This window comes from Podarcis bocagei (genome assembly GCF_964188305.1).
Source record: "Podarcis bocagei genome assembly, chromosome: 15".
NCBI lineage: Eukaryota > Metazoa > Chordata > Lepidosauria > Squamata > Lacertidae > Podarcis > Podarcis bocagei.
Window position 1 is genome coordinate 851,733 of NC_138141.1, and position 12,953 is coordinate 864,685.

Genomic DNA, 12,953 nt, shown 5'->3' on the forward strand with positions numbered 1-12,953 from the left:
AGGGCAGATTGAAATGGAGCAGAGGAAGAACTGGAGCACAATGCTTTGCAGCCCCCTGCCCTCTGCCTATTAAAAGCAGACAAGGATTCCCAGGAAATTATTGGCAAACTTGACAAGGTACTCACGTGTTTAAAGTACAAGTTAGTGCAAAGGAATACTTATTTTGAAAAACACAACAGAACGGTATTGGTCAAATGTACATTTTTGTAAGCAAAGAAAAAGACAAATGGTCATCTGGTTCAATACTACTTCCATTCATTCAAATGAATTTTCATAGTTTCCAGCAAAGTCTACTTTTCCAGCATAGATCTCTTTTAATAATTATTTTGCATGTATTCACAAGGAAAAAGCAATGTGTAAGCCTCTTCTCTCCCTATAAAAGAGTAGGGAGTTAAGGTGCACAATCCTGAAACATCTCCCATCTTGAGCCCCGGGCCACATTTCAACATTATTAATTTGATTAATTCATTCTTTTGGGATGGGGGTCCACAGCTCAGCAGCAGAGCACATGGGGTGCATGCAGAAAGGACCAGGGCTGTGATGTGCATGCTGAGATCCTGGGGGGATGCAGAAAAAGTGCAGAACGTGGTATCAAGACGTGGTGCAATTCAGCTTCTTGAGAAATTCCACTTTTTAAATTTGGAGGCTGACAAGAGAAAAAGAACAATATTTTGACAGCTACAAAGTGTGTTGGCAATGCCTGTGTTGGCAATGCCTGCTAAAGAGCAAAACATGGCTGCAGTCTTGGGCACACTTGCTTGGGGAGTAGGCCTCACTTAGTAGGACTTACTTCCAAGTAAGCAAGTAATACTTGAGCAAGTTTTCTTCTACTTCCTTGCTTTTCTCTAGCTCCCTTTGGACATTTCAAATAAATTGGTGTAGGGAGGGTCAAGCTGGCACATATTAGCTCTGTCCACAATATCTCCATCCCAACAGGGCACAGCTTCAGACCAGGCTGGCAGGGAGAGGACAGCCGAGGGCAGCCTTTGCCCACCTGTGGCCAGCCATTTGTTGCTGGACTAAAAACTTCTATCATCCCTGGCTATTGCCCATGCTGGATTGGTCTGATGGGGAGTTGCAGCCCAAGCATACCTGTCCCTACTTCAGACTGTCGTGCATGGAATATGAAAATATGAATGAGAATGCCTGGTGGCCAACATGCTTGCTGGCCTCCCCACATGCTGCTCAGAGGGTCGCACAAGCATCACACAAAATGTCTTAAGACTTTTATGATGAGAAAAACCAGAATAAGTGATGCAGATAGTAAATAAATTATTAAAAAATATGCAAACAGTATTTTTTGTGTGTGCAGCACACACAGTTAATTCTCTGTATCCTTATTGCTTCATATATTAACGAGAATCTGTTCCAGGTCAATGTTGGCATTAAAAGGGGTGGGGGGAGTAATCTAGCTTGATACAAGTTATCACAGCCCACTCAAAAAACAAATAAATATCTTTTTGTGCTCCTGAAAAACCTGCCATATAAAAAGGGAGCATACCTGAGTATATTCTGACCACAGACGTTCACACTGTTTGAGAGTAGTCTTCGCATAGCGAAATCCTGTTTGATTTTTCCTTGCTAGATTTGCGTTTTGCTTTGCTTTCTGTTTTAGTCAGGCACCCGGAACAATTTAGGGGGGGGGGGAATGATCACAACCCCACCCCTTTGCAAAGGCAAACGTTATTTAGATGACTACATTGTGACCTGGAAATATGGGAGAAGGAAACGTTTAAAGAGGAGCTAGTCCTCACTGTGAGGACAGACTTTCCTTCTGTCCTGGACATTCAGAGCTAAGAAGTTCACTTAACGCAGCTATGTCACATCCAAACCATACATGTAAAGCACTCCTTATACCACTGTAACCGTCATGGCACCCCTCCCCCCAGAGAATCATGGGAACTGTCATTTCCTAAGGGGTCTTCTAATAACTCTCAGCACCCTTGGCCAACTATAGTTCTCAGATTATCTGGAGGAAGCCATGGCTATTAAAGTGTTCCAAGAGGGCTGTAATTGCATGGTGTGGCTGTGATAGAAACCAGATTGTTTGTGTGTGACAGTCCTCATTTAGGAAGCCAGAGCCAAGGGCTGAATTTTAGAACACTGATTCTGTTGCACTAACTTTTATCACATTCTGTCTGGCCCTTTCTCTGTATTTCGTCATACTCCAGGCAACACAAGGAAGGCTGTTAAAAAAATCTTAGGAATTAAATCTCCTAGGCTGCAGCGCAGTTGCACAAACGCCATCTAGGACAGGCCTCCTGTAGCAAGTTGGTCTTGCTAGTCTTGGGCCTGATAAGCATCAGTGAGGCATTCACAGAAGGTCGGCGGTTCGAATCCCTGTGACGGGGTGAGCTCCTGTTGTTCGGTCCCAGCTCCTGCTCACCTAGCAGTTCAAAAGCACAGCAAAGTGCAAGTAGATAAATAGGTACCACTCCGGTGGGAAGGTAAACGGTGTTTCCATGCGCTGCTCTGGTTTCACGAGAAGCGGCTTAGTCATGCTGGCCACATGACCTGGAAAAACTGCGGACAAACGCTGGCTCCCTTGGCCAGTAAAGCGAGATAAGCGCCACAACCCCAGAGTCGTCCGTGACTGGACCAAATGGTCAGGGGTACCTTTACCTATGGATGCATTGGAGTGCAGGGCAGGGTGGAGGAAAGAGCGGCGGCAAACATATTCTGCAGGCAATTGAAGTTCCTGGCCTTTCCAGGTAGGAGTGGAAAGATCTTGGCTGAAGTCGTGGAGATCCGTTGACAAATAACGTAGACAGCGTTGAATTAGATGAGCTAAGTCTGTTGTGGCACAAGACAGCATCCTGGTTTTAGATGCAACTGAGTTTTTGGTTGTGCCAGTTCTGGAAAAGTTCTTCATGGATTTCTTGTTGTTTTTTTAACTATTACTATAATGGTCTCACACACCAGCTGGAAGCACACTGTGTAAATCCGGGGTGGGGAACCAGTGAACAGTCAGGTGTTGGTGGACTTCAACTCCCATCATCCTTGACCATTGACTGAATTGGCTGGGGCTGATGGGAGTTGGAATCCAACATCTACAGGGTCATAGGTTGCCTGTGCTGGTGTAAATATAGCTTTAGCCAGTTGAACACACTGTAGATCACCAGAATGTCCCCATACCAGAGTTTGAAGAATTCCTGCCATAACCTTGCTTTATTTGCCCCCTGCCCCAACCTTCTGTGCAACTGCAGTTGATGCTGCTGTGTATGTAGGAAAGGGCTATGGCTCAGTGCTGGATCAAATGCCTAGCATGCAGGAGGTCCCAGGTTCAACCCCTGGCATGTCCAGGTAGGGGTGGGAGAAATGCCCCTCTCTGAAATCCTGGATGGACAAGTTGTCTCAGGATAAGTCAGCTTCCTATGCTCCCTTCTGCAGGAAAAGCTCTCCAGGAACTCCACTTTGTTCCAACCCCTTGTACCTTGACAAAAAGAGTGTATGGCCTTCCCACATCAGCAGCATGGCTCACTGAAGATGAAGAGCATCTGTTACACACACAGGTTTCTGTGAGAGCTAGAGAGTTAGACATTCACATCAAAACTGACAGTCCAACACTGTTCCACAGGATTTCTTCAAAAGCCACAATTATGGAAGAACCCTCAAAGTCCTCTCCCACAGAAGTTAGGAGTGCTGCCTTCAACTCCTCTGCAGATCAAGCATGCAAGCCAGACCACCAGTGTGCTGCTACAAAAACAGGGGGGTGTACCTGGGCACATTGCCAGAAGAGGTCAAGATGACTCCAGTGAGTGACTCACACACACACACACACACACACACACAGAGAGAGAGAGAGAGAGAGAGAGAGAACACCCATACCAGGTTTCTAGCTGATGGTCTCTCCTTTACTACATGGGAAGGCATCTGAGATGAAGGAACCACATCACATTGAAAATGTGCAAGGAATGACTCCAGGGCTGGAGGTTGCATCTCATGTGCTTCCCATATTTAAGGTCATCACATCACAGTGACTGCTCCAGCTCCAGCTTCCTAAGCATGTGCAAGCTAGCTAGCATTTGCCCCAACACATCCATGTGTCAGGACCAGGGAAGCATCAACATGGTATGTACATTGACAGGCGCTGCTTTGCAGTGCACAGTCACACATCCGAGGTCCGGATGCTCTCGTCATCCATGTCAAAGGGAAATGGATGCTCTTTAAAGTTCTGGGGCTCCGACCTGTGCCGGAGACGCCCACCCTGCGTGGCTCTAGCATCTCGCTGGGCAAACAGAGGGGAGAACTCCGAGTCCTTCGGCAGGCCGGCCTTCTGCTCTGCTGCAGGCTGCAGCTTCCCTTCCGACTGGGGCACCGGCATCCAAGGCAGCCAGCACGAGGCCGACGGGCTTTTGGCTGAGGCCTTGGGCTCCCCTCCCAGATGCTTCAGCCTCTCAATGGGAGGCACGGCTGAGCTGGGGCCTCCGCGCTTGTTCACCGAAGCAGATCTCACCAAGTCCTGCATGGGTGGAGGGGTGTGGGTGAGAGAGGGAGAAAAGAGACACACCTTACAGCTTATGCATGCCAGAGGGGGTGCCAGCACAGTGCCCATGGGTGCAATGGTGCCCCTGAAGTCTTCCCAGGGACCGATGAAGCCCCTGTGCTCCCTTGGTCATGTGGAATGCGGTGGTTTCCTTTTTCTCCCTTGAAAGTGACACTGTTTCCTACTTCATCTCTATGTGCTTTTTTATTTTTATTTTTTATTAAAGATTTTCTTGATTTACAAAAGTGTTTGCAATGTCTCTCTCTCGTATTCACCCCCCCCCGTAACATTTTTACAAATCAGTTTCATTTGTTGAGACATTAGGAAGAAAAGGGGGAAAGAGGTAGAGGGGGGGAAAGATGGGTGGGGTTGGGGTTGGGTGGCGATGTTTCTATTTTACTTACTATATGTAGGGTTTGGTGTCAGTGTTGCTTGTGCAGGTTCTTTGCTGTTTGCTTGTGTTCCTTTGCTGAGAGAGGTTGGGGTTGGCCTAGGGTGTGGTTATTTATTTGTGGTTGGCTGTGGGGGTCTTTGTTTTCATGTATGAGTGGGGTGGGTGGGTGTTTTGGATCAGGTTAGCCATATTGATTTGTATGCTGTTGGTGGATTTTTATTGTTGTCTTGCTGGGCTGTGTATGTGATAAAGGGGAGCCATACCGGAGTGAAGGAGTCTTCTTCTATTTGTCCCCGTGTCAGTTTCAGTTTATTGGTTAATTTTTCTAGGAGGTCTGTTTCCCATACTATCTGGTACCATTGGTCCATGTTTACTCCTGACAGATCTCTCCAGTGTCTGGCTATGATGCTTCTGGCTGCTGAAAGTAGGTGGGTTATGAGTTCTTTGTGGTGTTAAGTGGGCATTATTGTCTTGGAAGATGTTTAGTAAGGCCAATTCTGGGGTGATTTCTAATACTTGCTTGATTATTTTACTTATTTCTCATATGGTTGTTGTCCAGAATGGTTGGATTTTGGGGCACTCCTGCCACATGTGGAGGTATGTGCCTGTGGAGGTGCACCCTCTCCAGCATTTTGGTGAGGTTCCTGGGCGTATTAACTAGTTTTCTTGGTGTTAGGTACCACCTGTAGGTGATTTTCAGAGTGAGTTCTTTTCTTTTTGTTGATATGGATTTAAAGAGGGGGTTTAGATCACATTTTGATCCATTGAGTGGGGTTAACCTCATAGCCTATGTCATCCTCCCAATCTATGTGCTTTTCAAGGTTCAGACTAATTCTACTGGATTCAACTTCCCCAATGACTAGTTGCTTAATATACATAATTTGTACAGGTTGAAGAATTCAACATTTCTTGGTGCAGAATATTAATATATTTCAGTGCAGAGCAGTGAAGCTTTCCTGCAGTGAAATTGTTTTCCATATGGTCAGAATGCCTGGCAGACATTTGAGTCAACCTTCTTCAGATTGCCTTAAAAATGGATCTGATCTTGTACAGATGCATTCAGATGAACCCTTTGCTGCTGGTGAGGGAGATGGGAAAGGGTTTTGGTCAAAAATATAACCTAAACCAGGGATGGGTAGATTTCCATCTTGCATCTTTGCTTTTTCCAACAACCCTGAGGTCCACTGCTCAGGAGCCAAAGGGAAAATAGTGGCTTAGAAAGAGGGGTAGACATTGACTTAGAATTAAAGAAAAGAGCGCCTCAGAGTGCACATCATCCCATGAACTTGTTTTCAGTACCAGAACTGAGATCACAGCCCTTTCATATAAAAATCTAGTCCTGGTTCCCCACCACAACCCCTCAGCTTTCTTCATTTCAGCAACCTAATTTGGGAGGAAAATTGTTGTTATTGTTAAACAGTTGGGAGTCAGAAATCCCTGGCATCTCCAGGAAGGGCTGGGAGGGCTGCTGCCAGTCAGTGTAGACAATCATGAGCTAGATGGACAAGTGGGTCTAACGAAGTATGAGACAAAAGCAAGCCTCAGCCAACTCCTACATGACAGTCAACAACATACTGTACAAGAAGCAAAAGCTAAAGCAAAAGAGAAACCACAAAGACAGTGGTACAGAGTCAGTAAGGATCTTTTTCCTCACAGAAGAAGGAACCAGAGGCAGAACTGGAGAGCAGGATGGCTCCTCCCCCCGGAAGAGGAGGCAAAAGACTTGAAAGGCTCTGACTCTCAGGTGGGAAGAGTCAGCCTCCTCAATGCAGGTCCTCCAGTGCACTCCGGCTTCTCTGATCACAAGAGTCTCTACTTCTGCTTCTTCCCTCTGCAAAACAAGTTACTAGCCCTCATTGATTATGAAGGGCAAAATATTTGAAAGTGGTGCATCTAATAACGGAAACCAGAGGTGGACGAGATAGAATATCTAGGACAGGGTGCAACAAGCGTGGCCACTGAGAAACAGGTTTTTTTATTCTGTGCTTTGGATGTGCAGTGGTTATTCCCTGCTCCTTCCACCTGTGGTCTTGGCTAAAGACTCCTTGCAGAGCCATCCCTCAAGGGGACTAAATAAAAGAAATGCGACTGAAGTAAGTTATGCCAACTTGCAACTTGTTCCTATGTAAATAATAATAATAATAATAATAATAATAATAATAATAATAATAATAATAATAATTATTATTTATTATTTATACCCCGCCCATCTGGCTGGGTTTCCCCAGCCACTCTGGGCAGCTTCCGACTGAATATTAAAAACAGTACAGCATCAGACATTAAAAACTTCCCTAAAGAGGGCTGCCTTCAGTTGTCTTTTAAAAGTAAAATAGTTGTTTATTGCTTTGACATCTGCTGGGAGGGCGTTCCACAGGGCAGGCGCCACTACCGAGAAGGCCCTCTGCCTGGTTCCCTGTAACCTTACTTCTCGCAATGAGGGAACCGCCAGAAGGCCCTCGGCGCTGGATCTCAGTGTCCGGGCTGAACGATGGGGGTGGAGACGCTCCTTCAGGTATATAGGACCGAGGCCGTTTTGGGCTTTAAAGGTCAGCACCAACACTTTGAATTGTGCTCAGAAACGTACTGGGAGCCAATGCAAATCTCTCAGAACCGGTGTTATGTGGTCCCGGCGGCCACTCCCAGTCACCAGTCTAGCTGCCGCATTCTGGATTAATTGCAGTTTCCGGGTCACCTTCAAAGGTAGCCCCACGTAGAGCGTGTTACAGTAGTCCAAGCGGGAGATAACTAGAGCATGCACCACTCTGGCAAGACAGTCCGCGGGCAGGTAGGGTCTTAGCCTGTGTACCAGGTGGAGCTGGTAGACAGCTGCCCTGGACACAGAATTAACCTGTGCCTCCATGGACAGCTGTGAGTCCAGAATGACTCCCAGGCTGCGCACCTGGTCCTTCAGGGGCACAGTTACCCCATTCAGGACCAGGGAATCCCCCACACCTGCCCGCCCCCTGTCCCCCCAAAACAGTACTTCTGTCTTGTCAGGATTCAATCTCAATCTGTTAGCCACCATCCATCCTCCAACAGCCTCCAGGCACTCACACAGGACCTTCACCGCCTTCACTGGTTCTGATTTAAAGGAGAGGTAGAGCTGGGCGTCATCTGCATACTGATGAACACCCAGCCCAATAATAATAATCAGGCCCACAAAACTGAACTGCATCGGATGGGGGTGGGTTATAAAGTTGCTCCAATTTCTGCTTAATTTCTAAGACACAGAATTATGATTAATATCTCCCCCCCCCAGGAAAGTTAAGCAAGTTTTGCCAAGTTGCTTGCAGCAGTTGTAGAGAGGCGGACAGATACATGTTCCCATTGCATAATGCTCATTAATTTCTCCGATCTCACCCGCTTTCCACTCCCGGTTTCTGTGGGATCAAGCCAGAGACTAGAAAGCTGCCTCCAGGAAGTGAGATATTTCTCAAATGTTTGCCCAAGACATTAAAATGGATGATGTCTGCTTAAGAAAACAAGCACAAAAAACTAATTAATTCTGCATGCAAAGGATATGACCTACCCTAGGGCAGCTCTTTAGGGCCTGCACAGCCCCGCTGATCTCCTTGATCCAGCTGTGCATGTCCTCAGGGCTATAGGCCTGCAGAGAGAAAGAATAAAGACATCAGCCAAAAACAACACAGCCCACGAGACTCCCATCCCCAGAGCTGGATTATGCTGCACCATGACATTTCAGGCCGGGAGGAGGGTCTGCGGGTGAACTGACCTAGTGATTGACAAGTGGATAGCCTCATCCACCAGTCAGAGCTGCCTTGTGGGGCCAATACCCCACTCCTGCACTAGCCAAGTGGCTACCATGTTAAAGTTCCTTCCCATCGTGTTAAATGTGAAAAGAAGGGGTGAAAAGCTGAATGTTCACATCATGAAGAAGAGACAGCAAGACCTAATCAGATTAGACTCTAATAGGTTCTGTGTAAGTTCCATGTTGGACCCAGGACTGCTGGAGATAAGCGCTAGACAATGGTTGATCTGTTTTGAAAAATATAAGGGCCACTCCAATAGACCTGCTTATTGAGCATTCAACTGGACTTGCTTGCAAGAAGCTTATGTGGCAGTTAGCCTGTTTCCAGTCTCTCTGGAGCAATCTTCTTATTTGTTTGCAGGGCAGTGATATGACAATGAGCATTTGCCCCCCATTCATTCTGATTTGCTTGCAGCATGTTTACATTCTGTTAGGCATTTGTTCATCCACACTTTTCAATGAATTTTCTCACCTCTCCCCAAACTACAAAGTCAGTGTGTTTGTTTGGTTTTTAAGTGGGTTTGTTGCGCAGGGGTGACAAAGGCCTGTCTGCAAATGTAAATCCCCTCTGCAAAATAGAGTCTACACTACAGGCACACAAAGTTCACCTGTTGTCATGCAAACTTCCACCAGGGGACAGAAGTGAGACTTCAGAAATACATTTCTTCAAAGCACACATACATACACATCCCACAAAAGCAACAAATCCCCAGGGCCTTTTTTTAAAAAAAAATAGGCTTTCTGAGAAAGGGAAGCAGTTGCCTTCCAGATGGGCAGCACAATCTGAGAATGACAGCTCAGCTACATGAGTAAGCCCCACTGAAGTCAACAGGATTTGCCCACACATAAATAACAGCTAGATCTCACCCCAAATATCAAGGGAAGGGAAAGTTCTTGTCACTGACTGCTGCTCATCACAGCAAGGGGTGAACAAACACGGAGTAGCAGGGGATGTTCTCATCCTGGCCTTGAAGAAAGACACTGGAGAAGCAGTGTGAGCTAGTGGTTATTTATTTCATAAAATGTATACACCAGTTTACTGGGGGGGACGACGACCTCAAAGCGGTCAGAGCAAGGGTTGCCAATGTGTCACCACGGGCAGCACAATGATACCCTTGCAATCTTCCCCTGGCACCCGCTAAGCCCCTGAGCCCCCACCTCCTGGCCTCTTGCCTACTTTCCCTTTCCCTGAAAAATACATAGAGCTGAAAGTGGAAGTTGGAAGCATGTCACTTCCCCCCATTTCAGCTCTATATAAGAACCTCAGAAGAGTCTTCTGGATCAGGCCATTGGCCCACCTAGTCCACCATCCTGATCTCATAGTGGCCAACCAGACGCCTGTGGGAAACCTTCAAGCAGCACCTGAGCCGGAGAGCCCTGTCCCCTCCTGTGGTTTCCAGAAACATGGTGGCCTCCGGCTGTGGAGGCGGAGCATAGACATTGTGGCTTCCGGTTTGGATCGCGGACGGCGAGGAAGCGTGGAGAGCCTCGTAAGGGGCTTTCTGAGCAGTTCGGAGGCTTGGGGGAGTTGCAAGGGCACTGCACCCCCCCCATAAATCCCAGGGGGGAAACCCTGGGGGATAGGCTTCCCGGCAGCGTGGGAGCGGCTTTTGCACAGCTTGGAGTTTTTTCACAACAGTGGAAAGACGCCCAGGGTGGAGCCGCGAGCGCAAGAAAGGGAGAGCACCGACTCCGTGCTGCAATGCCTCTAGCTTCTGCCGAGAAGGGCGATAAATCTTCGTCAGATAAGAAGGGACTCTCCAGTGTGTGGTGTGCTGAGGTATTTAGAGAATTTGGAAACTAAACTGAGAGAGCCTGGGATGATTAAGGATTTACAAAAAGGAATACACCCGTTGGTGAGCAGAAAATGGCGCAGACAATTATATCGCAGACAGTTTAAAAGGGCAATATCTACAAACGGCCGGACTGAGTGAGTAGTGAATGCTGTGGCAATTTTTGACAATTTGAAATAATTATTGGCCATAAAGTTGGCCTAAAAAGAAGATATAAAGCGACAAAAGAGGGTGCCAGTTGGATGAGAAGCTTGTCGGATGGGTTTTTCCTTTTTAATGTTTTGTAAATACACTGTTTCTTTTTACGGAGGACAAAGCCGCAGAGAAATTTTGGACTTAAAAGTTAGGAGAAGGGGACCGAAGGCGGCATAGAGATAAAGGGACAAATAAGGATACTTTAATAGGAGCTCCGGGGGAGAAACCGTGGAGGAATTAAATAAAGCGAAGAGTACTAAACGCTAAGGGGACTCCCCCACGTGGGTTCTGCTTCCCTCGCCCATTTCCTCCCTAGTTGGATTTATTGTTTGCTGCTACCCGACGTCCTCGCCCACCCTGCTGGACCTTTCTCCTCCTCTGCTTTGTCCCCCTTGCCCCTCACTTCTATACTCCTCTTCCTACATTTGACTAAGGCAATGGACAGATTGGTGGACCTTTCTTTATTTGCTGAGGAAAGAGAAATGGATTATAAAACCTAAAAGTGGCTTTGCCTTTTAGACTGGAAGGAAAATAGACTTTTAGCGTGACAACATTGGCTAAACAGCTAATCTAAAACGGTCTCATAGCCTAATAGATTTATTGGCTCTCACCTTAATAGACTCTGGGGAGCTTTCACCTAATATAGTAAGCTTAATAGTCTCATTTGTTTATTATTGGTTTAAGTGGACTACTCTAATAAGGGACAAAGTACTCCGGTTTGAGAGTTATCACCAAGATCTACAACACCTTCCTTTACACGGATTAGGCCAGCAAGTGGCTGAAGCTTGGAGAAATCAAATTGGATCGATCAGAAGGAGATAAAAAGCATAGATAAACTTGAGAAGACACCTTAACATCCTAAGTGTTAAAAACCCACATATATGTTAAAGAAGGCTTAGTTTGATTATCTGAAGAGAAGGAGATTGTGAGCCCCTAAAGGGGAGAGACCTAGTGACAACACATATAGTGGAAATAAGGTTTAAGATGTTGGGGGGAAATGGGGAAAAGGGGGGAGGAACCCCAACGGATAGAAAGACATCTAGACAAGAGGAAATTAAAGACCTTGATATTCTATGGCTTAAAATCAAAGAGGAGTTTAAACAAAATGAAAGCCATCTAGAAAGTAAACTAGAAGAAATGCAGGAGATGATAGATAGGAGGATAGAAGGAGCAGTAGGAGAACTCTCCATAAAAATTCAAGAACTATCCGTCAAATCCAAAGCATTTGAGGAAACCAATAAAAAACTGCAAAAAGACATGAGAGAACAGAAAAAAGAGACTGAAAAAATAAAGGAAGAGATGAGAGAGGTGAATAAAACGCAAGAACAAATCTGAGATAATATTGCTATGACAGAAATGCGACAGAAACAATTACATCTAAAATTTAGAGGAATAGAGGAAGAGACAAATGAGAACATAAAGGAAAAGATGATCAAAGAGTTAGCAAAATGGTTAGATCTGAAAGAGGAAGATGTCGCATATACAATTGAAAACTCTTTCAGAATAAAAATGAGAATAGCCCAAAATAGGACAAAAAGACCTCTTGGAGACTGTTTAGTAATATTTAACTCAATTGAGATGAAGAATTTAATATTAAAAATGAGTTATCATAAAAAGCTAATAATTGGTGGCAGGCCAATAATTGTTCTGAAGGAAATCCCAGTTAGAATTTTACGCAAAAGGGAGTGATATAGACAAATAGTGGCAGTCCTGAAAAGAAACAGGATACGATACAGATGGGAATTTCCTGAAGGAATTGCTTTCTTCTTTAAGGATAAGAAATTCAAGTTGACAGACCAACAGGAAGTGGAAAAATTTATGAGGAGATATGAGAAAGAACTTGGCAAGGCAGAAGACAATACCAGAGACAGAGAAGGAGGTGGGGTGGGAGGGGGGAGGGGGGAAGGAGGGAGGTTGGGAGGGAGGAGGGAGGGAGAGGGCGGGGGGAGGGGGAATGAAGAGGGACTAGAGAGTGGCGAAGAAGCGGAGGAAGCGGAGGAAGAAGGTTAGGAAGAGAAAGAGGAGCAACCAGAACTTAGTTTTAGTAATGTCTTTGAAGTTTTTGTCCTGGAATGTAAATGGCGTAAATGAAAAATCCAAAAGGAATAAAATAATGAAAGTTTTGAGGAACAAAAATTATGATGTGATATGCTACCAAGAGACTCATATAGCTAAAAAACATAAACATGTATTGATTAATAAAAAGTTGGGGGTGGAATTTATTAATTCTGATGTCAGTAAAAAAAGAGGACTGGTGGTTTATGTTAAAGAGAAATGGGAACCGACACTAATATGCAAGGATGAAGAGGGAAGAAT

The 12,953-nt window shown here is 45.6% G+C and overlaps 1 protein-coding gene across 2 annotated transcripts in view; it reads right to left on the reverse strand.

The window, feature by feature from the left end:
- Window positions 1-233: 233 nt before the first annotated feature.
- PLEKHA2 (pleckstrin homology domain containing A2) overlaps window positions 234-12,953 on the reverse strand; it is a 117,212-nt gene continuing 104,492 nt past the window's right edge. For both annotated transcript variants that reach the window (XM_081171452.1, XM_081171451.1), the window contains 2 exons: window positions 8,410-8,487; window positions 234-4,462 (listed from right to left, as the gene is read on the reverse strand). In XM_081171452.1, the coding sequence (XP_081027578.1) occupies window positions 4,109-4,462; window positions 8,410-8,487 (432 nt within the window). In that variant the 3' untranslated portion in view covers window positions 234-4,108. The remainder of the gene's footprint in view (window positions 4,463-8,409; window positions 8,488-12,953) is intronic.